Below are 25,302 nucleotides of genomic sequence, written 5' to 3' on the forward strand. Positions count from 1 at the left end.
TTCTGCTTTTTACACAGTGATGAGAGAACTGAGCCCACTGCAGCTGCACACAATGACTGACAGGTTGCCTCCCTAAGCCACAGCCCATCAGCCAACACATCCCCTTCTTTGAGAACAGACAGAACAGCTCAAGAGAAGAGGCAGCAAGCTCTATCCATCCTATGAAAGCTTCCTGATTTCCAGCGGCATTTTGTGTGTGGAGCCAGCATTAGGTGCCCTGGAGAAACAGCTGAATTCCTGGTAAAGCTCAGTTATAGGATAACTCAGAATCCAGCTTCCTCCCCGCCCACCGCTGCACCCCCACCCCCTGCATCTCTACTTGCCCTGTAGTGAGAGGTCAAAAGAAAATATAGGTGGCACCACCTAGAGGCAGAAGATGAGGAAGATGCTAAAAAGGAAAAAGGAAGAGTAAAGCCTGAACAATTTCACACAACCCCAGCTTTCTTGCTCTTTTATATTTCTTGGTGACCGTTTTCCCAAACTAGTCCTCTCAACCCTATCTCATGGATTTATACCTTCACACCAGAGCAATATGTTCAAGAAGCAGTCAGGGACAATAAAAGCAAGTAAAATTCAAATCCCATTTTTGCATCTACCTCTCTGTCTCTGGATTTGGAGATTTGTTAATATTTTATCATTTGACAACGTTCTCAAATGTATCCCTCCTCCATACCACCCACCAAACACACCCACCAAACATAAAGGGCCAGGCCTGTACATGCCTAATCAGACATCAATCAGTGTAACTTTCCAAAGGAGAAAATGAACCACCTTGGGACGGAGGAGCCCAAACATCCCCCCCACACCACTTGGTTAGGACAGAGAGACAGTCGCTAAAATCGATACAGACCTGGAAAAAGATCTTAAGGCCCTTGACTCCCGGTCCCTTGTGGGTTCTGGAAATTTGGGCTGCTGCTTTATTACAGAGGGCAGCACTAATTAAAGGACAGTCTCTTCAAGGAACACATTTCAGAGACGCCCGGGACTAACAGCCATATCTAAAGTCATTTCCATAAGAAACCATTATCGATGTTTTTTAGAATGTTTTTAAAAAGCAGGTTCAACATGATAATATGTCACGATAACAGTAAGATTCCATTTCAGCAGGGTAAAAGACAACTGTAGAAAAAGACTGAAAGATCCCGCTGGGGGTCTTTGATGGAGGAAGGTTATGGAGACTTATTTTCTGGGCCAACAGGCAAGCTGTGTGTAATCACTCTACGGCTCAATTTCCTCATCTAGAAATGACAACAGCCCCTTACTAATAAGGCTTCTGTGATGATCAAATGAATCAATAGAATGCAAAATGCCTGGGATCATGTGGACTAGAGGCAGCTCTAATAAGCTCTCCTCATAATCAGGATTTTCGTGGAGCGTCCTTGTTTTTCTAAAACATTATCTTTATTCCTTTTATTTTCTAAAAAAAGCTATTTGGATAAAACTATCATTGAAGGCATTCCACTAGCCAAGAAAAGGAATATACTCAAAGTGTCCCGAAATGAACCTCTTCTACAGATTCAAGAGGCAGAAAATTTAATGTCTTAACTCAGCTGGAAATTAATTTTAGTCCATCAATAGGTATCTCACAAAAAATAAAATTAGTAAGTAGAGGTAAGGGAAACTACTCAATCTCACTAGATAATTTTTTTTTAAAGTAACTGTTTTCAATGATTAAATTAACCAGAAAAATATTTTTTAAAGATGTTACCCAGTGCTGCCAAGACTAAAATAAAGTCATAGTTTTCATACGTTGCCAGCAAACTGGGGCAAACCTTTAGCAAAACAAGTGGGCAGTCAGTGTCAAGAGCCAGAAGAGGCGCCTTCCCTCCAACCTAGTAATTTTAATTCTGAGAATTTAGCCTAAGCAAATTTCTCAAAAACAGAGGGAAACTCATGTCCACCCTCCTGTTCACAAGTGAGCACTGCTTCCCATAGTAGAAAGCTGGAAATAAGAGAAACGTCAAATTATTTGTAAATAAACCATATTGTAGCAAGTTAATGGCAATAAAAATGTTAAAGAGAAAACCAGGAGGAGAAACATAAAAATTTTAACAGGTTGAAATGCCACATGAAAAAATGTCAAAATATAAAACTGTACACCCTTGGTGATTACACTAGGGAAAAGCCTGAGTGAAAACTTCCAGGATGCCAATAGTGGATCTGAGTACAGATGCATTTTCTCTTTCTCTGCCCTCCATTTTTACAATATGTGATCTTATTACCTTCACGATAAAAAAAATTTCTTCCTGTCTGATGAAAATCCTTCCTCTGCTGTGGATACAGAAGAGCTGCTCACTGCCTTATATTCCACCATGACACATCTCTCCAGGATCTTTCTTGCCCTTTGAAAAGGGCAAGAATTCTCTCTTTTTTAAGAAGCGTATCATCTTCCCAATGCCAACGCTCCACAGAGCACTTGAAACAATCACCTCTTCGAGGCGAGAACACTGCCTCCTTCACTCACCTCCCCTTACGTACCCAGTTGCTCCAAAGAAGCAGAGAAAAGGCTTTGTGGCTCATGAGCAAGACACAGAACCAGTCTCCCTCACTCCGGGAAGATGGCAGGAATTCCACATCCCCCGTTCCCATCAGCCTCAAAAAGATGGTCAAGTTGGTCACCTTGGAGACCTCAGCCCTATCTACCCTCCCTGGCTCTGGCTGAAACCATTGTATATTTCTGTCATCTGGTGATGCATAAGTTCCTGAAATGATCCTAAACATTTTGATCAAAGTTAAAGTGCAGAAGAGACTGGAACAGCCAACAATAGAGGGATGGTCAAGTTACAGCGTCTCTACCTGACAGAGCATTAGGCGGCCTCTCAACACAACTGTGAATTCTCAATATAGAATGTGGCCAAGGGCCTCTAATGTTAAGTAGGAAAAAGCAGGTAACTGAACCCTATTTCCCCATGGCAATGACCACATAAAATAGTTGGTACAGATTTAACCAATAATAGTTAATGTTTACAAGCCACTTACTGTATACAGGCACAGCGCTGCGTGCTTCACACAGGTTAAGCCTTCACAACCATGTTAAGTAAGTATCAGAAGCCTTATTACCTCCCATTTTGGAGAGAAGGAAACTGAAGCACCAGGAGGTTAAAGAATTCTTTTTAATCCTCCCAAAGGCTAAAGTTTAGAACATTCTGGTAAGTTTCCCAAGATCACACAGCCCCCTAAGGGGGAAGAAGGGCTCAGATTTTGACACAAATCGTCCTTCTCCAGGGCTCACACCCTCAACTCCTAGGCTGGAAGGGAATATGTAAGAAATTTTAAACAAAAGTAAAATTTGTTCTAGAAAAGGGACTTTTTCTTCTTCTCTCTAGTGTATAAACTTTCAAATGTTCTGTTTTCACAATTTAAAGACAAAAAAAGAAGGGCTACAGAGAGAGGTTAATGTATGTTTGGGGTGTATGGTTTTTTATTTATGTTTTGCTCAAAAGACTAAATAAATGTCACTCAAATTTCCACCACACTTGGGGGCTAAGGGCAGGAAGTCAGGAAAAAAAAATAATGGAGAATAGCCAAAAACGAGCCTGTTCCAAACGAAACCAAGCAGCTCCAGGCAGCTGCCAGCAACATCTATATATATATATATATATATATATATATTTGCTCTCCACCATGTCTTCCAGTTTGAGCATGAATTCTAAAATCATGAGACTGGAGTGACAGAGGACACAGAATGTCATAGAATACCCTAATTTCACGCAGCTGCTATTGACAAAGCTGGTAATACAATTTGGGAATCAACTCCTTAATCCTGCATTCTTTCAGAAACTGATCATGTGCCAAATATTCCCAGACCGGCTAACAGCAATGTGCATTTGACAAAGTTCAAATATACACCACATCTCAAAAATTCCAGTCATGGACACGGTAAAACTTGGCACACTTGTATAGTGTTCAATAAACCCTCAAAACCAGACAGACGACAGAGATCAGACATACTACCTCACTTGCTCAGATTACAAATGTTACATCCCTGGTAATTGTGAAGCCATGTTAGAAACAGAGAAAAGCTAAAATAGACATACTTTTAAAACATAATTCTGCAGGCCAGGCTTGGTGGCTCACACCTGTACTCTGCAATTCCGGTACATTGGGAGGCAGAGGGAGGTGGATTGCTTGAGCTCAGGAGTTCTAGAGCAACCTGGGCAACATGGCAAAACCCTGTTTCTACAAAAAAAAAATAAATTACCCAGGCATGACGGCGCACTCCTGTGGTCCCAGCTGGAGGCCAAAGTGGGAGGATCACTTGAGCCCAGGAGGACGAGGCTGCCGTGAGCTGTGATCATGCTATTGCATTCCAGCCTGGGTTTGAAAACAACAAACAAAAAATTCTGCACAAATAAAAATTCGGTATGTATAGTGATCATTTCAGAAAGATCACATGTAACAAACAGTATGAAATATTCTCCCCAAAAAACACATTCCCCAATTTTCCCATCCTGAAAACTTCTCTGAAGGGCAGGAGCAGGCACTGGGGACACAGGACCCCTTGGATGGGCGAAAGGCCAGTTTCAGAGGTGGCAGCTTGCTCCAGAGGTGTGTAAACTGCAAAGCCAGTGCCTTTTCCTGTGCGTCAACAGACTGGGCCCCAAATTCCAGTCACGGATATGGTAAAAGTTCAAATGGTTGTCCAGGCACAGTGGCTCATGCTTTTAATCCCAGCACTTTGGGAAGCCGAGGCGGATGGATCACGAGATCAGGAGTTCGAGACCAGCCTAGCCAATATGGTGAAACCCCGTCTCTACTAAAAATACAAAAATTAGTCAGGCACAGTGGCAGGTGCCTGTAATCCCAGCTACTTGGGAGGCTGAGGCAGGAGAATTGCTTGATCCTGGGAGGCTGAGGTTGCAGTGAGCCAAGATCACAACACTGCACTCCAGCTTAGGTGACAGAGCAAAACTCCATCTCAGAAAAAAAAAAAAAAAAAAAAAAAGTTTAAATGATGAACCTGTCCTCAGCCATTTCCGCAGCTGGCTTCCAGGGAGACAGCAGGCTCAGAGCCAGGACACATAGTTCTCCTATCAGAGAAGCCACGTGTCCTGGTGCCCCAAAGCACATGAAAGAGCCAGGAACCATCATCCAGTCATGTGGTCTCACGGCAATCCCCCATGAGAAAACCCTGTGCCCACCACTTGCCGGTCATATTTCCTACCTACCAGAGCACCCAGGAGGACGTGCACACAGGGCACCATGGCCAAGCTCATTCTGCAGAGGCAAACTCTGAAGAGGAAGAGGAATATACCTCTGCAGGGTAGGGAGCAGGATCATTTGACACCATGGACCCCTCTCAACCCACATCCCCAGCCCTTCTTTTCTCATAGATGATCATCAACCCAAATCTCATGCATGTTTCGACGGCACAAAACAGGTAAGGGCTGAAAAGGAGGTGGGCTGGGGAGGATCACAAAACCCTCTGATCCTGGTGATGCCCATTAGAAGGTGACATCCCCAGCAAAGGCTCAAGTCATATCTATCGGCAGAGAAAAGGGGAGGGGAATGCACGTTACAATGTATTCAGTGCCAACTCCATGCTGGATACTTGGCAGGATGCTATACCTCACTTAATCCTCAAGAAATTTCCATGGTGCTCTGTAAGATGGTCACCAGCACGGACCTGGGAGTCAGGAAGCTCTGGGTTCCCACGGCCCATGTGCCACTTGCTGGTTTTAAGATGCTGCAGCCACATAACCTCTGGGATTCTCAAATGGCTCATACATAAAGTGAAGGCAAGGACGGGACTCCATGGTAGGGACTGATAGAGCCTGATGGTAAAACCTCTGCTCTCTCAAAGCACTGGCTCTACATCCACCACGAGCCCTGTGTCTGCACAGAGCATGCGGCTCTGAGACGGAGATACAGCAGAGACGACAAGACTGTTGGCAAGAGGCACAACACCACCAGCTTGCAGCAAGCAGAGCGTGCAGGGTCTAGGCCAGCTCAGGACCTGCTCCCCTCTGCCCCAGGATGGCTGCCACCCCACCCCAGCAAAGGGCCAGGCCACTCACGGCACTCCTTCTCATCACTCTTGTCGAAGCAGTCAGGCAGCCCGTCACACTGCCAGGCGCCCGGGATGCAGCGTCCATTGCTGCACATGAAGTTGCCTGGTATGTTGCACTCGTTGGTGAAGTTGTTCCCGGGGAGGAGCTGGCTCTCTGTCAAAGAGAGGGGACAGGTCAGACGGCACAGCAACAGCAGGGACCTGAGCGCTCCTCAACTGAAACATGTGTGGTTCGGTACAGGTGAGACTTCCGGTAGGTGACTCAACCTCTCTGACCTTCAGTTTCCTCACCTGTGAAATGGACTAACAATCTGCCCCACTCCACCTCCAGAGATTCTGAGAGGGCTAAATGGAGAAATACAGGGAACAAACACACTTAAATGTCAGGCACAAAATGGATATTCACAGACTTTTTTTCTTTCTCCATCAAAGACTGCTAATAAAATTCAAACGTTCTTTTCTGGCCATCAGCAGTGGTTAAAAATTCTAGACAGGAGTGAGCACTGGACTCCCTATGTCTCCAGCACTAGGAACTGCAAGATCTTTCCCGGCCTCAGACTCTGCAGCCCTTACAATCACAGAATCCTTGAAGTTGGGCCAAGTTGGCAGGAATACTGGGAGATCATTTCACTCTAGGAAACAGAAGCCCAGACCTATAAAACCAACCTGCCTGAGGTCGCACAGGTAGAAAAGGCTGTGCTGAATCTTGAACTCGGGATTTCTAATCTCCAAGAGGGTCCCAAGGTCATGGAATTGCCTGCCAAGAGTTACTGGAGGCTGAGAACCAAGCTGTAACTTCAGATTCAACTCCACTGAACGTGGTCATAAAGTGCCAAGGGCGCCACCCCAAACAGCCAACCCTCGGGCAAACAGAGAAGGCCAGCCCTTGTGGTGGTGGAGGTGGGCAGGGTGCTGAGTTCATCTACCAGTGGACCCTGGGGGCAGATTTTCAAGGGAGCCAGTTTCTGATAGGTCTGATCAGTCTGAGCCCTTGTGATCAATGGCTGGAAATGAGGAGCCATGTGAGTAAAAGAGTTTTGGGGAAAAGCAGGAAAAAATAAAAAGACCAGTCCTTCAGCACACCACAGCTCCATAGCTCCTTCCTGAGTCACTCCATAAGTATTTATTGGACACTTATGACCAGATACTGGTGCTATGTTCTAAAGATACAGAGATGATGGGTAGTGCTTATACCTGAGGCTGGAAAGGCACACACAGCAAAATAAGAACAGGGATGTCTAGACCTGCCTGGGGGTAGCAGGAAAAGAGAGGGGTCACAGTTCTCTTTTATAAACCTTACCAAAGAGAAGCATCTCTAGATCTCCGGATCCCTAACATCATATCCTCCTTCATGCCGCTATCCTTTATGTGTGCTATTCTTTTTACCAGGGATGCCCTTCGACCCACTGGGTCTCCTAGTAAATCCCTGCACGCACTTAAACAAACAAGTATGCCGCCTTTCAGCCGGGCTCGGTGGCTCACACCTGTAATCCCAGCAGTTCGGGAGGTTGAGGCAGGCGGATCACGAGGTCAGGAAATAAGAGACCATCCTGGCCAACATGGTGAAACCCTGTCTCTACTAAAATAACAAAAATTAGCTGAGTGTGGTGGCACATGCCTGTAATCCCCAGCTTCTTGGGAGGCTGAGACAGGAGAATAGCTTGAACCAGGGAGGTGGAGGTTACAGTGAGCCAAGGTCATGCCACTCTACTCCACCCTAGTGACAGAGCAAGACTCTGTCTCAAAATAAACAAACAAACAAAAACAAAACAACAAAAAAATATGTTGCCTTTCCTCTGAAGTGTTCCCTGGCTTCTCCAAACACAGATGAGCACTAACTCTGTAGTCTGGTGATGGTACCACTGGGGTGATACTAAAAATATTGTATAACTAGAACAGGTGGACAACAACCAATTGCAAGGGACGCCGTCATAGGCAAGCAACACCCCATCAGCCTTGGTGCCATGGAATTTCCCTTGTAGACCATCTGCTGCATTATACAGAATTAATAATGCACATACATGTTTCATTACTGAAAATGAGCTTTCATCATTCACTGGAGAACTCTAGGAGAGAAGCTACAAGGAGGGGCTCTACCCTGCCCAACTGCCCACATCAGAACCCGAGAAATCTCCCTAGTCCCCTCCTCAATCCATCACCTCCTACATGTGACCAGTCCCTACGCCTCCACTGGCACAGCTGCGACTCTAGCCAAAGCAGCACCCTCTCTTACAGGGACTGCTGCACAGCACAACCTCCCAAGTTCGCCTCCCTGGCTCCAATCTTGCCCCTCTCCAACCCACTCTCCCTCTCCTAGCAGCAAATCAACCATGGCATTTCTTAACTTTAACAGGTAGTTGAATGGCTCCCTGGTGTTCTTAAGATAAAGTCAAAATTCAAAGAAATTAAAAAAGATTCCAAGAAAGAAGGTAGCATTTACGGTGGATGTTGATAGATATACAGAGATGAAAGTAAACACTCCTCAGGTATAGAGAACAGTGTCAGCAAAGACTCTGTGCAGGAATACGTAGCCCAGAGCAGGGAACAACAAGGAATTTAAAAATCATGCAGCTCTGATTGTTGGGAAATACAAAGGTATTATGCTACTATTTCTCCTATTCCACTGCAAAGTCAGCCATCCCTAATTAATCATATGTGCTATTCCTCTGAGCCCAGAATCAATATGAGACTCCCTCTCAAGACCAGACTCCAGAAAGCCACCAACAACCCTGAGACGAACAAGAAACCAATCCACCATGTCCAAGCAAGGGCTCGAGGGGGACCCTAGAAGGGTAGCCAGGTACTGGATACCAGCCAGACAACAAATGTTCAACCCAGAAAACCCAGACATTCCAGCTGTTTGCTAGCAACTGCTCTGGACTTCTCCAGCAAGCAGAGAACTCTTGGGGGCCTGGAATGTAACTGTCATTCTGCTTTGTTTGGAAATACTTATACTTGCATTTGTAGAGCTAGCTCCTTGAAGGCAAGCCCCCCTGGAAAAGTCACTGCAACGGTGAAATCTTATTCTGATAAACAGATTCCTGGAGCCAGAAAATTGGCCAGATTAGATCCAAAAGTGCTTGCTCTGAGAGTCAATAAGGCTGGCGGCACATGGACTTGACAAATGGATGGGTGGATGCAGAGATTAAATATCATGTCCATTACACACAGGTGGTCCTGCCAGACACGGGGCTCAAAGCGCTTTCCCAGCAGGACCAGGGATCCTGGGGCCTGGAGAACAATAACAGAGAGGCACATTCTTTTTGCTCTTCTGAGCTACTATATTAGGCATGCAGGTGGTGCACAGCCATGTGCTTTAGGGAAGTGACATCATCAAACTCAAAAGCATGAGGAGGGCCGGTAGTGGTGGCTCACGCCTATAATCCCAGCACTTTGGGAGGCTGAGGTGGGTGGATCACTTGAGGTCAGGAGTTTGAGACCAGCCTGACAAACACGGTGAAACCCCGTCTCTACTAAAGATACAAAAATTAGCTGGGTGTGGTGGCACACACCTGTAATCTCGGCTGCATGGGAGGCTGAGGCAGGAGAATTGCTTGAACCCAGGTGGCGGAGGTTGCAGTGAGCTGAAATCGTGTCATTGCACACCATCCTGGGCAACAAGAGCAAAACTCCATCTCAAAAAAAAAAAAAAAAAAAAAAAAAGGCATGAGGAGGAATCAAGGCAAAGGCAAATTAGATCTTGTTGATTCTGTCTTCAAAAATTCCTCAAGCCCATCCATTTGCCTCACTCAACTGGTACCACCCAATCCAAGCCGCCATTATTCTCTTGCCCTTTTCAACCACGAGTTTTCAACATGGATCCATTTTGCCCCCCAGGGAACATATGGCGCTGTCTGGAGACACCCTGGGTTGCCATGACGGAGATGAGGGTGCTACTGGCATCTAGTGGGCAGAGTTCAGAGATGTTGCTACACCTCCTGTAATGCACAAGACAGCCCCCACAATGAGGAATCATCCAGCTGAAAATGTCAATAGTGCCGAGGTTGACAAACCTTAGCTTATTAATTAAAAAAACCTATAGACTTCCCACTTCTCACTCCCTCCAGTTCCTTCTCTTCACTCGGGGTGCGATTTTAAAATGCACTGGTGGGTTCTCTGTGCCCTCGGAATAAATCTAAAACTCTCGCTGTAGTTTACAAAGCCCAGCCTGGTCCAGTTGCTGCTTGCTACTGGACACTTACTTCAAATCATCTCCTGCCACATACCTCAGTGGCCCCTGTTGTGAGGCCTCCAGGTGTGCTGTTTGCTGACCCCAGACAATCTTCCACCTACCTTTCATCTGTGTAATAGGCTCAATTGTGTCCTCCCAAAATTTATATGCTGAAGTCCTGAACCCTAGAACCTCCGAATGTGACTATATTTGGAGACGAGGATCTTTAAAGAGGTAATGAAGCTAAAATGATGGCGTAAGGATGGGCTCTAATCCAGTATGACTGATGTCCTTCTAAGAAGAGATCAGGACACAGACCATGTACAGAGGGAAGGCCATGTGAAGACAGGGGAAGAAGAGGACCATCCATAAGCCATGGAAGAGGGGCCTCAGAGAACACTAACCCTGCACCTCGATCTCAGACTTCTAACCCCCAGCAATGTGAGAAGACAAACTTCTGTCATTTCCCAGTCTGTGGACTACACTATGGTAGGCTGGTTCAAAAGTAATTGCATTATGCAATTATGCATAATTGCATAATGCAATTACTTTTGTACCAACCTAACAGCAGCCCACGCAAACAAATACACTTGGCTAACCTCATTCATCCTTCAGACCTCAGCTTAAATCACGTCCTCAGATCCCTTCATGGACACTCAATCTACAGACAGTCCCCCTGTTTTTCACACTGGTAGTGTCCTGTTTTCCTTTATCCCAGCTTGTGCTTACTGGTGTGTCTGTGCTACCTCCCCACCATACTGAACACTCCATGAGGGCAGAGAGGCGTTGTTGTGTTCAACTCTGCACCCTGGGCACCTGACCACTCTGTAAGTCTCCAATAAATACTTGTAACCACTCTAAGAAAGCCAAATGTTCAGTCACTAATTTATTTCCTCCCTTTACCCTGTACTCTTCCCTGGAAGGTTCCATCCACCCCTTGTCTCTTCCTCCTAGAACGTGAGTGGGATCTCTACATACATAGTTAAAATAAGGGACATGGGGGTGTCTGGATTTGTACAAGTAAATTACTACCCTGTCTGCTTTAAAAGAGGTTAGAAATCTTTTCAGGCTGACGGCAGGACTTTCTAGTGGCTGAAATATTTATCCCATCTTAGTGCCTCGGGACACATTTAAAATCCAAAAAAGACAAGCATTAGCACGAAGTTGGCTAGTTGGGGTTTCTCCTCCTCCCTTCTCTTTTTTTCATTAAGCTGAAAAATGAAAAAGAGTTGCCCATTTTCACCGCAGCACATCACTTACTTAAAATAACTACACCATCTGCACCAAGAATGAAAAAGAAAAAAATTCCAAGTCCCCCTCATTGGACAAAGACAAACAGCCTGCTGCGGAAGCTTCTTGCAAAACTGTTGGCTCCCACAAATTTACATTTGACAAGGGGGCCAAAACTGGGGCAAGTACAAAAACTCAGGCAGCTGCTGCATTCTGCCCCAATTACTCCAGAACATGCAGTTAGTGATGTTGACTTTTTCCAGCTGAGAAATGGGAATTCTATCCTACCAGCTGGAGTTCTCCTGGCTCTCTCCTTCTGCTGTTCTTCCCTCCCTAGGGGGACCCCCTGTCGTGACGTAATCTAGAATTAACATCTGCAAACCATGGCAACCCTGCTTCCCTATTTCTGCCCAGTAGCCTTCATTTGTATCCTTTGCTTCCTGACAATCTGGATCTGAAGGCTCAATGAACAGCAAAGGCAAGACACACACGAATACAAATGTACAGACACACATACGGCTTAGTATTTGGTTTTGCAGATCTCAAACAGATCTTGTCCTAAACCTCCCCAGAGAATTAACAACCTCTTTCCACTGCCCAGTGCCAACAAACATAGTGTTATGAAGCCACTGAAAGCCACTGTCTGTTTTCCCCGTGATGGCTTCTTCAAACATACACACATACCACACACACACACAAACACACACACACACACATTCCATGCACAAGCACAAGTAAGACCAGCGAGTGAGCTGCTCTGCAATGATCTGTTTATAAACATCCCTAGAAAATCCCTGAAAACCTCGACTCTAGGCTGCTCCACACAGTAGTATCAGGGTCAGAGAAAACCAGAGACGTCTGTCCTGTACACATCCCAGAGCCATTCAGTTCCCATCAAACTGCTTCCTGCTGGAGCCTGACTGTGAGGATTATGCTCGCTGTCTCCAAGAACAGTCACACAAGGCTGTCCGAGTCTGGGGCAAGGATGTGCCCTCTGGCTTCAAGCACCTGAGCACAGCCAGGTCTCCATCTCTGTCTAGACTCTTCAGGCCACCCTTCCCTGTGAGCTCATTCCAATAGCCCCAGCCTCCATTCATCCATCTGTTCAAGGAAGATACAGCCCAGGGAAATTGGTGAGAAGTTATAACATGACTCCTGGGCTCAGCCCAGGTCCACTGGCTATTGACATGCACAGATTTACACTGTCTATGAGCCTAAAAGAAGATGGTCTGCAATTCTGCAGCAGGAACAACTGATGGACAGAGCAAGTCACCAGGATAGTGAGTGAGTCTAGCTGCCTACTGTGCCATGAAGCGTCTGCCCTTCATACAGCTAGATGGTTGTTTCTCCTACAAGGGTAAAGCAGCATGAGCTACAAAATGATAAAGGCTTCATTTCTTTCTTATAAAGCAAGTTAGTAAAGAAAGCCAATGGCTGGTATTAATGGGGCAAGCAAAGAGGTCTAGGTAAAGGACAGTTTTTCACCAGGAAATCATTTTACAAATTATTTTTGTCCTGTACTTATAGCTTCATCAAGGGCCTAATAGTTGCTACTTACATTTTTTTAGCTATGCTTCAGTGCATTTCATGAAGAAAATTATGTTGCAGCAGTATTAATCTCATCTGGGTTTGCAGAGCCATCGGGATACGGCCTTTGTGAGGTCCAAGGTCCACAGTTTGGGGGTCTGACAGCAATTCTGGAAGATGCTGTTTGTCATGATGCAGACCTCTAAGATGAGCACTGAACCCCAGCCCCACCGTCATCCCATCCCTCCTCCTGCTCCCTTAATAGCCCTCCAGAAATGAATTATTATGGACATTTCGCTAGGGAAGACCTGACATCTACTGAGACACATACACATGGCAGGAGTGAAACATTTGTTCTTTCTTACTCCTTACAATCGCCCTATGAAACAGGCACCATATCCACTTTGCAGATGAGGAATCCGAGATTGAAGAAGTAACCTGCCCAAGGTCACACAGCTAGAACAGGTCTACAAGCAGCCAGAGTAAATATTTCAGTCTGTGTAGGCCAAAAGGCCAAATTAAGGTACCTATGTAAGAGGAGAGAAAAGAATTCTCCACACATTTTTTATTGATGAAATTTAAAATATGTTCATAATCACTGGGAAAATTTTTCTGGGATAAAATGGAAATCTTTTGGGGGAGGGTCATTAGCATTTCACTCAATTGAGGTTCAAAGTTTGTGTTTCCTATTATCAAAATATATTATAAATGTCTGGTTTTTTTTCCCAACCATTTAAATACATAAAAACCATACCTGGCTCAGGGGATGGCTGGCTTTAGCCTATCTGCCAACTAACTCCTGCACTAGAAGACTACAGGTTTATGTAAAATCAGAAAATGACAAAAGTGCCCAATCCCAAGGCATATCCCCCTATCCCATCACACCCACCACTCTGAAATGAGACCTGTTGTTGACCAGCTGCTCCCCACACCATGTCTTCTTGCTGCTGCATCCTCAGCAACGAGCAAGTGCCAGGTGCCTGGCAGACCCTCCATAAATGCCTGCTGACTGAATGAATGAGGGAAACTGTTGACCCCTAAGGACCTTTCCAGTTCTGACACTCTTAAGTTCCGTGAATTTATCTAAACTGGAGTTGAACCCATTCATGCTCTGCCACACAAAATGCAATGGATAAATGAGGCTGGGGTGAAGAACACTTCTGGGCTCCCAAGAGGAAAGGCGCTGAAGTGAAGAGCTTCTGGAAGAACTTCTGCAAGTGCTCGCTTTTCACTCACACCCGTGTCCTTGCCAAGGGCTGGCTGCTGGTCAGGCCTGGGAGAGAATCCAGAGCAGGAACCATCCCCTCATGCTGTCTGTCTTTTCAGCTCAATCAGCAGCAGCAGGAGGGAGTGTGATGGACATGCCACTAAAGTGAAGGAGGGGACAACTTTACCACCGATTTTATCAGGCTTGCGATAAGCCAGGGCTTATGAGCGGGCCGATCAACTCTGCGCTTCAGCACCTCTCAGTAACAGCCACTGGCCAAGAAGAAGGATTCTGCTACAACCCCAAGTTCAGCCCAGCCCCTTGTGCCCAGGGACAACTGCGACAGTTTCCACAGCCACCGGGAACTGTTCAACATTCCCTCTTCTGCTCCGCACAGATGCCGCCAGGCAGGGCAAATGTGGAAAATACCAAAGCCAACTAAGGAAAAAGGCCAGAAAAGCAAAACAATCTTCATAGAGGCCCCAAAGTGTATCTCTATGAGCTCAGGGAAACAAAGAAATTCTGAAATAAATCTCAAAGCACAGGCCACAAAGGAAAAGACTGTTAAATACAACTCCATTAAAACGTAAGACTCCTAGTCATCAACAGGTATTATAAACAAAGTTAAAAGAGAAGCCATGAACCGGAAGAAGGTATCTGCCACATGTATAACCCACAAAGTATCAATACCTAGAATTTTCTGACAAAATGATATAAGAAAACACAAGCAGCCCAGTAAAAAAATGGACAAAGCACACGAACAGTTACTTTCATTGATGAGGAAACTCAAATAGCTACTTAATATATACTGAATCTCACTTGTAATCAAAGAATGATTAATGGAACACTAGAGCTCTCTTTCATGCCCATCAGACTTGCAAAAATTTGAAGCCCAACATTCTCAAGTGGCGAGAAGATGCAGAGGAACAGGAACTCACAAATGCACATCTGAAGAGCAATTTGGCAACTTCTAGTGAAGCTCACACACTTTTGTTACAGGAAAGGTGTCCTGATCCAGACTCCAAGACAGGGTTCTTGGATCTCATGCAAGAAAGAATTCAAGGCAAATCTATAGAATAACATGAAAGCAAGTTTATTAAGAAAGTAAAATAATAAAAGAATGGCTACTCCATAGGCAGAGCAGCCCCAAGGGCTACTGGTTGCTCATTTTTATGGTTATTCATAAGTTTTCTAGGAAAGGGGTAGGCAATTCCTAGAAGTGAGGGCTCCTCCCCATTTTAGACCATATGGGGTAACTTCCGGACGTTGTCAAAGCATTTGTAAACTGTCAGCACACTGGTGGGAGTGTCTTTTAGCATGCTAATGCACTGTAATTAGCATATAATGAGCAATGAGGACGACCAGAGGTGACGTTTGTCACCATTGGTTTTGGTGGATTTTAGCCGGCTTCTTTACTGAAACCTGTTTTATCAGCAAAGTCTTTATGACCTGTATCTTCTGCCAACCTCCTATCTTATCCTACGTCTCAGAGTGTCTAACCTCCTGGGAATTCGGCCCAGCAGGTCTCAGCCTCATTTTATCCAGCCCCTATTAAGATGGAATCACTGGTTTAAAGCCTTGACACTTTGACCCAGTCAATCCTAATACATACTCTAGGCCTAGGGACAAACATGTACATGTCCCCAGGGTGACAGCAAGAGAAATTCACTAAGACACTACTATATATGAAACTACATATAAGACAAACTAAATGTTCATCAAAAGGAGAATGGATGGGAAACAGGGTACATTCACACAATGGAAGGCTACTCAGAGCTTCAACTAAATGAACTAGGGTTTACATGATACAACACAGGTAAATCTGAGAAACTTACTGCTGAGCAAATAAAGCAAACTGTAGAATATCATCTACATCCTATTTAAAAACATACTATTTTAATGGATACATACAGATGTAAAAGTATTTTTAAAATGTACAGGAGGGATAAATACCAAATTCAGGATCGTGGGTACCTCTGGCAAATGGGATCAGCACACATGAGCTTCAACTGCAAGATTTGTCTTTAAAAACATCTGAAGCCAGCATGGCAAAAGATTAGAATTCAGTGGAACTGGGTGGCAGGCATACGGTGGGCTTTGTGTTATTCTTGGTTATTTTGTTATTGTGTTATTCTTGTGTTATTCTTGGTAACTTTTCTCTACCCTTTAAAAAATGTTTCATTAATCAAACTGTATTATAGAGAACAAAATTTGCACTGATATTTGAGGAAAAAAAAACCTATGAAAGACACATGGAAGCATTTACCGTTATATTCTCACTTCAAAAACCCCACCAACTACAAAGGAATGTGAAATAAAAGGGGCAAGTGTTCATCCTGGAAAAGAAAGAGCAAATGCAAAGACATTCTCCTGGGAGATTCCATCTATTACGAACTCCTTTCATATTCTGAAAGGCAGCAGCAGTTGCAGGGTAGAAGCTGATTGTGGAGGAAAAAATAAACATATCTCCTAAGATAGATTTACCCACCAAACTCATTAAGCCATGACATTCCAAAAACAGAAATAGCAAGGCCTAGCCAGTAGGTCAGATATTTTGGATACTAACTCCCTAAGAAGTCAGGGTGGGGAAAGCCACAGTAAAGCTGTCTTACTTAGAATAGTCCACACCATCTGCCTCCTTGCCCCGCAATATGGGGCTGCAGGAAGCTGAGCAAAGCTCAGATGGGCTCAGCTGGAGGTAGCCAAGGCTGTGACTTGGTAGGGCTCCCTGGCTTTTGCAACTAAGAAGGGGCAAAAGGCACAGAGCAGAATCGAAAACCAGGGTGGCCAGCACAGAAGTGGTTTGAGGGTGAAGGACGGGGGAAGGCAAGGAAACCAGACAGTGAAGCCCAATCCCTGCGCCTTGTCCCTCCCTTCTGGGAAGGCAGTCTGTTAAAAAAAGCAGAGTGAGCCAGACTTGGGTTCTAATGCCTAGTTCTCTTATGACCATAACTAGCTGTGCAACTTCAAACAAGCGAGCTACCCTCTCTAAGCTTCCATTTTCCATTTGTAAAACTGAGGAAACCCCACCTCCCTCGCAGCATTGCTAAGGGACAGAGGGATGATGATAGATAATGATAAAGATATAGATATGGGTATAGCTATTGATATAGATATAAAACATATATAAATATGGATATCATGTGAACATACAAGAGCTAGAAGGATAAAGTGTATTTATGAGAGCAGGTAGCACATGCTTGGGGTTCAATAAATGGTACTAGTATATGTTACCCCTTCCTTCCCTCCATACATTTTTACTGACTCTCAGAGTGAGAGGAGGCTGGGTTCCTTTTCTCTTCCTGCCTCTCTAGAGGGAGTGTTGCCTGGTCAGATGAGAAGCCTGCTGGAATTTGGCTGGGTTGGCTGGGACCTGGCGGTCACTCAGATCCACAAAAGCAGATAGTAGGGACAGACACCAGGTTTTAAGAACACAGTTAAAGAGCTCCCAGTGAAGACCCTGGCTGTGTGTCTTCTCATACATGATGGCCTCAGCTCAATTGTTCCTAAGAAATAATTAGCCCTCCTTAAATCATTTCTAGTGCTCTTTTTTAACTGCATTTTAGGTTTGGGGGTACATGTGAAGAACATGCAAGATTGTTGCATAGGTACACACATGGCAGTGTGATTTGCTGCCTTCCTCCCCTTCATCTTTATCTGGCATTTCTCCCCATGCTATCTCTCCCCAACTCCCCACCCCCTGCTGTCCCTCCCCTATTTCCCCCCAAAAGACCCCAGTGTGTGATGCTCCCCTCCCTGTGTCCATGTGTTCTCATTGTTCAACACCTGCCTATGAGTGAGAACATGCGGTGTTTGATTTTCTGTTCTTGTGTCAGTTTGCTGAGAATGATGGTTTCCAGGTTCATCCATGTCCCTACAAAGGACACGAACTCATCATTTTTCATGGCTGCATAATATTCCATGGTGTATATGTGCCACATTTTCCCTGTCCAGTCTATCATCGATGGGAATTTGGGTTGGTTCCAGGTCTTTGCTACTGTAAACTGTGCTGCAATAAACATTTGTGTGCATGTGTTCTAGTGCTCTTTAATAGCATTAGCTAAACTACACACATGAACCAACCCTTCCTAACAGCCATAAAGCAGGTCAAAAGAGAAAGGCATATGGGACTCACCACTGGATTATGGGGGAGTTGCTACGCTTCCCTGAGCCTCAGTTTTCCCATGCATAAAATAAGGCAGTAATAGATGACAACCAAATTCCTTTTCAACTCTCAGCTTATTCTTTGTTTCTGTGGACTCGTAATCATCCCCATAGCAGCCAAACACACATCATCATCTACCTGTCCTAGATAGAGTCTTCGGCATTTAAAAATAATATGTGGGATTGACATAGAGCTCCTCCTCTGAAGAACTGAAAATATCCTTGAAAGGCAGGTACTGAAGACAGTTCCTCCTGTTTAATACAAAGAAACTAAAGCCAGAGATCAACCAGCCCATCAAAAGGCAGTGCTGGAGCTGGCCAGAGAATCCAGGCCTGGCTCCCAGATGAGACCCAATTCTGGCCTCTGCACTTTACAACTCTGTCTCCACTGTCAGCTAGGAGATGGTTAGTTCCATGGTCCCATGCAACAGGAGAAAATAATCTCCAAAGGGACAGGAATCACACCTGCCTCCTGTTCCCTATGGATTAAAGGGCTTCTCTGGTTCACTTCAATTATCCATAATCTTCCATCACATCTCAGCAAATAAATGATTGTTTGGCTTATCACTTCTGATTGGGAGAGCAATCCTGTCAGGGAGATCAAAAACGCCAGTCTTTTTCCGTCAAGCAAGGAGGGTGTGTATATTAACCCGTGAGTCTTTTTAAATTTTCTTAAGTAGCTTAATCTATTAAACTGGTCCATCCTGCTTCTACAATCTGCTCACGCAGGCACCCTCCCTCCTGAGCACGATGACAGGCCCTCCATCACGAGGAATTAGCTGGCTTCTTGAGGAAATGATGTTGGTACATCTAGAAAGTGCCAGAGTGAAGCAGTGTTTACCACTAGAGTCCTCACTTTAGTATGCATGTCTGAAGCATCGCAGCTTTCAGATTTCCCGAGTGAGCAATTTACCTTTGCAAGAGACTATCAGATTTGGTAAATCTGTTTTAAAGGGCTGAAACTGTGGAGATGAACCTATTTGGGGTTTCCAGATTGCAAAGGGTAGACTATGAAAGCGTAGCTGATGATCTTCCAGAAAATGAAGCAAGTTTAAAAATTAAAGATGGATTATGGAGCTCTTCTCATCAGAGTCAGCCCTAGCGTCCATACACCGAATTCTATTACCATACTTTCCAAGCTCAGGGAATGACTTACCCACCCTGTGACTCAGTTTCGTTATACATAAAACAGAGATTGACCAAATGCAAACTTGACAGACTCTCTGGGTAATCAAAGGGCTGTTTTGTCCATCTTGGTATTAGAGCCAAGTAGTCACAGACCTGAAAATATTAGAACTCTCGCCAAGTATCACTCACACTAGAAAACCTCTTAAGGAAAAAAAAATACTAAAATTCAGTGGAAGCTTCTTAATTTTTCACACATTTTATGACAGCATGCAGATAGTGGCCATTAAGATTAACCAGGGCCCATTTCTTAAAGGTGCTATTATTCAAGATTAAAGAATTACTATGATATAAAGACCAGATGCAATGTAGGTACATAACATGTCATTTCATAAGACAAAGCATTCTAATATAGTTACATGATTAATAATTAGAGGAAGGTTGATGTGAAGTATAAAAGGATTCACCCAGAACTGAATACAATAGAATCATACCAGGTGAGATGAGAGAGCAGAAGGGAACTGTTCATTAGGAAACAATTTTTCAATAAATTGAAATAACATGCCCCACAGTGTGGGTCTGGTTCTTCAGGTGACTCCAATGCTTCCTATTAACAGCGGCAGCTCAATACCAAGGCGCTGGAACAGGTCGAAGGCCAGGTGAACGCTGAGACCATGATTAACCTTTAAATAGCGTTGAGGCCAGGTGCAGTGGCTCACGCCTACAATCTCAGCACTTTGCAGGGCCAAAGTGGGAGAATCACTTGCTCCTAGGAGTTCAAGACCAGCCTGGGGTATATCGTGAGACATCATTTCTACCAAAAAAAAAAAGAAGACGAATTAAAAATTAGCCAAGTGTGGTGACATGTGCCTGTAAGTCACAGCTACTCAGGAGGCTGAGGAGAGAGGATCACTTGAGCCCAGTAGGCAGAGGTTGTAGTGAGCCAAGGTCACGATGCTGCATTCCAAGACAGAGCCAGATCCCATCTTAAAAAAAACAAGGCTGAAACGCTATAGTCTGCATTTTCTTCAATCCTTGACATGTGTCTGGTTTCATCACTCCTGAATCTGTCTTCACAAAGTCATGGGCGGGGCGGGGGTGGGGGTTTCCCAATCATTGAATTCAAATGTTAATTTTCCATCTTTTCCTTAGGCATAATTCTGCTGCTTTGGATCAACTAGATCATTCCCTCCTTCTGAAACGTCATTCCCCTGGCCTCCCTCACACCATATTCCCCTCTTCTTCTGCCTCCCCCTAACACACACCTGGCTTTCTGATCATTCCTTCTCAGTCATCTTAGAAGTTCCTTTTCCTCCTCCCATCTTGCTCAACTGCTTGAGCAAGCGACATCTTCCCTAGTTAAGTCATTTTGTCCACTAATAGTTTGACCTTCATGGTGATAGCTCCCAAACCAACACTTCCAATTCGGCTCTCTTCCCTTCAACGACACCCTCTACTGTTGACTTCACACTTCCATCCCATACTGCCAAAGATACTTCATCCCTGGCACAAGCTCAGCATGTCCAAAACAGAACTTTGGTTTTCTTCTAAACCTGCTCCTCCTGCATCATGCAGTATCTCAGCTGGTAGAACCACCAACCATCCCTCTCCCTCACCCCCACTCCCATCAACCAACCGGTGCTGTAATTAATAATTAATATGTCCCAACCCTGACACTCACAACCTAGTCTTGGCCCCTAAAAGCATCCTTCACACAGCTGTAGAACAAATCTGACTATGTCACATGCTGTTTCAAATCCCCATTCCACAGAGGGTAAAACTCAATGTCCCCAGGTCAGCAGAGATGGCCCTGGGTATCTTGGCCAGCCCGCCCCTCCAGGGGTTTTCTCCCTAGTCCCCCAAGACAATGTACATGCTCCCATTCAGACCTCTCAACATAACTTATGCAAACCTCTATCTTCATTTATGGTAATGCTCCATAAATTTCTATTGGGTGTCTTTCTTTCCCCTACAACCCATGAGCAACTTTTATACTAGAGGAGGGAATGTGTTCTAATGTAGCCCAGGGCCCACAACAGAGTGTCTATTGAAATGGAAAGAGAAAAAGGAGGAGGGAAAAATGGACAGTTGCTTCCCTGTGCTAAAATACTATGAACATTTTGTGGATTATTCCTTCAAATTATGATTATTCCTCAATCTTGTGGACAGTCCCTATTTGCATGCATTTTAAGATAACAGAACTAAAATATGTCTCTTCATGCTCAGATGACAACTTGCTTATTTTAAAGGCAAAAGGGGGGACAGGAACCAAAATTTCAAGTTTTTATTCATATTATTTTTTTATTCATATTATTGCTTTTCTTGAGAAGTCCATGGAACCTAGGATTTTCCGTGAGGCAACCTTTACCTCCAGATGAGCTTGAGTGTAAACTAGCAATTCTTCATGGCTCAAAGCAAACATTCAAATGTAGCCCAGTACTTCATACGGCAACCTTGGCAGATAAAAGCTTGCCTCCAGAACTCTGGGGCATGAGGACTTTGCATTTGATAACGTGCTGTCGGCATCATCTGACACAGCTTCTCATAAGACAAACCCAACATGCTGTGATGGCCCATGCCCACAGAGCCAGCTCACAGGAAAGCAAGGTCAGACACATGCTAAAGGGGAAGAGAGCCAGGCCCAGCTACATCTGGCAGGTGAAAACACCTCTCTGAGTCAGCGCTGTTTCTGCTCTGCACTGGGTTGCAGACAGCCTCTCAGTCAAGCCTCTGTCCTCCATCCAGAGAAGTTGATTCATCTTCTCCCCATGGTAAGTCCCAAACCTTGAGCACCCTACCTTTGGCCTTTATTTGTTTCTTTCTGTATCCAGGGAATGGTGAAGCTGCAGCACAGTGACAGGCCACTGTGCTCTGGGACTCTCATACAGAGCAGGCAAATATGCATGCCCTTTGCTACTGGCGGAGGTGATGGTGGCCTGGCAGGAACGAAGGAGCCTAAAGGGGTTCAGTCAAGAGCCTGCCTCTGTTATGAATGGCCATCGAAACACTGGGACCCAGGCCCTCAGTCACCCCATTCCTGGCAGCTCAGGTGTCCTATGAACAAACGAGGCCAGGTTATCCACCTATATGGAAGGTGGCAGCTCTCCACACACTCTGGATGTGAAGAGAGGAATACCACCTCCACGTGAAGCTAGACTGACATAAGAAATCCCAGCAGAATAAAGCAACATAATGAACCAGAGTGCCAGCACAGCTCCAGAGAGACTCTCCCTGTCTCTCCTTTTGTCAATCAAGTGCCTTTATGCTAACAACATGAGAGACTACGGGTTTTAAGAGACACGGGGCAAGAGATGCAGCTTCTCACTGAATGCCTGCAATAATCAGCTCCAACAGGCTCCAACCCCTGCCTGGCATGGCTCACTTTCCACCTCACATCACGATCCACTCCGTGCTGCACAAATGATAATGCATTTACAGACAGTCAGACTCTCCAGCCAGGAGGAAAAATTTCACCTAATTAAATAAAAACAAAGCAGAAAACCAAAGCCTTCAACTAGTGCCAGAAAGAAGAACTACTTGGTCTTTCATAGAGCTTTACAGCCAGAAATGCCAATCAAGATTTTTTTTTTTCTAAATGCATGTTTTAAAACAATCCTCTATGTCCCTAATTGGAGCTCTTTAAAAATCAGTAAGAGAACTGCAAACAAACCAGGAAAAAAATGAACAAAGAAAATGGAAAGGCATGGCACAAAAAATAAACATGGCCAATAAATAAAAAGATGCATAGCCTCACTAGCAGGTAAACAAATGCAAGTAAAATGTCATTTTTTAAAATAACATGATTGGCCAAAAGTTGAAAAGATGGGGGTACTCTTGAGGGTTGGCAGGGTGAGGAAACTGGCACTCCCAGACCCTACTGGTGGGAGTATAAATTGGTAGAACCTCTCTAGGGTCACTTGGCAGCACCTGGCACAATTTATAATGAGCATCTTTGTACCCACTGATAGTATTTCTAGGAATTCAGCCTTAGAAATATATAAATGCAGAGAGAAACACATAAAAGTCTGGGTTTTTTCTTTATAGTATTACTTGTAAAAGCTCAATACTTTAAAGAACTTAAGTATCCATAAGAGGAGATGGGTAAATTAAAGAGATCTTCAAAAAGTTCATGAAAATGCATATTATAAAAAAACTATGCATAGATTTAAAATTTTTTCTGTACCCAAATAAATTCATACTAACTTGTTATAACACGTCTGAACAGGATGGAGCTTGAAGCACTAGGAAGGATAAGACACCTGTTTGAAAAAAGCCCCTTTCGGAGCAACATGAATTCTGCTCAAATTGAAGCAAGAATAAACATCCAATTTACAATGAAGCTTGGGTGAAAGGATGATTAAATCATTGATGGTTTACGAAAAGTTTATGGCAACAATGCCCTGCCAAAATCAGCAGTTTACAAACGCCTAACTCATTTTAGGAAGGGGCAAGGCAGTGTTGAAGATGAAGCCCGCAGCCGCAGGCCATCCACATCAATTTTTGAAGAAAAAAATGAATCTCGTTTGTGTCCTAATTAAAGAGGATCAGTGATCAACAACAGAAACAACAACCAATGCCACAGACATCTCAATTGGTTCAGCTGACACCATTCTGACCGAAACATTGAAGTTTCCACTTGATGAATGCCAAAGCTGTTGCACCCAGATCAGCAACAGACAAGAACAGAGCTTTCAATGGAAATTCTAAATAAGTGGGACCAAGATCCTGAAGCATGTCTTTGAAGAATTATATTAGATGAAATACGGGCCAGGTGTAGTGGCTCATGCCTATAATCGCAGCACTGTGAGAGGCCAAGGCAGGTGGATCACTTGAGGTCAGGAGTTGGAGACCAACCAGCCTGGCCAACATGGTGAAACTCTGTCGCTACTAAAAACACAGTCGCCGGGCACAGGTGCCGGGCACAAGGGTGTGCAACCATAATTCCAGCTACTCAGGAGGCTGAGGCACAAGAATTGCTTGAACCTGGGAGGCAGAGGTTGCAATGAGCTGAGACCGTGCCACTGCACTGCAGCCTGGGAGATAGGGCAAGATTCCATCTCAGAAAGAAAAAAAAATGATGATAAAATATGGTTTAATCAATACAATCATGAAGAAAAAGCACAATCAAAGCAATGGCTACCAAGTGGTGAAAGTGGTCCAGTCACAGCAAAAGGTGACCAGTCAAGAGTAAAGGTCATGGCAACAGTTTTTTGGGATACTTGAGCTATTTTGCTTGCTGGCTTTCTGGAAGGCCAAAGAACAATAACGTCTGGTTATTATGAGAGGTTTTGAGAAAGTTAGCCAAAGCTTTAGTAGAAAAATACCCCAGAAAGCTTCATCAGAGAGTCCTCCTCCATCCTAGTAATGCTCCTGCTTATTCGTCTCATCCAACAGGGTAATTTTTTGAGAATTTCAATGGGAGAGTATTAGGCAGCCTCCTTACAGTCTTGGCTTCTTCTGACTTTCTGTTCCCTAATCCTAAAAGTCTTTAAAAGGCAAATATTTTTCTTCAGTTAATAATGCAAAAAACACATTGACATGGTTAAATTCCCAGAACCCTCAGATCCTTAGGGATGGACTAAATGGCTGGTATCATCACTTACAAAAGTGCCGTGAACTGGCTGGAGCTTATGTTAAGAAGTAATTTATATTTTTATCTTTGAATTCCACCTTTCCACGAACTTTCTGAGGTCCTCTCGTATGATGCAATATAACCATACTACCACATCATTCTTTCAAAAGAATTCAGGAGTTAGAATGTACTAACGTGAAAGAATATCCACAACAGAGTCAGAAGGGAAAGGGCAAGTTGCAAACAATATGTATAGCATCATCCCATGTTTGTCCATGGCTAGTGATGCAGGCTTT

At 44.4% G+C, this 25,302-nt stretch overlaps 1 protein-coding gene across 3 annotated transcripts in view; it reads right to left on the reverse strand.

Annotated features, from left to right (window-relative positions):
• The window catches only part of LDLRAD3 (low density lipoprotein receptor class A domain containing 3), a 298,023-nt gene that overhangs the window by 197,841 nt on the left and 74,880 nt on the right, over nucleotides 1-25,302 (reverse strand). For all 3 annotated transcript variants that reach the window (XM_032282328.1, XM_032282327.1, XM_032282326.1), the window contains exon 2: nucleotides 6,018-6,164. In XM_032282328.1, coding sequence (XP_032138219.1) covers nucleotides 6,018-6,105 — 88 coding nt within the window. In that variant the 5' untranslated portion in view covers nucleotides 6,106-6,164. The remainder of the gene's footprint in view (nucleotides 1-6,017; nucleotides 6,165-25,302) is intronic.

Source organism: Sapajus apella, unplaced genomic scaffold, assembly GCF_009761245.1.
Source record: "Sapajus apella isolate SASKATOON/1434 unplaced genomic scaffold, GSC_monkey_1.0 scaffold14, whole genome shotgun sequence".
In the NCBI taxonomy this organism is placed as follows: Eukaryota; Metazoa; Chordata; class Mammalia; order Primates; family Cebidae; genus Sapajus; species Sapajus apella.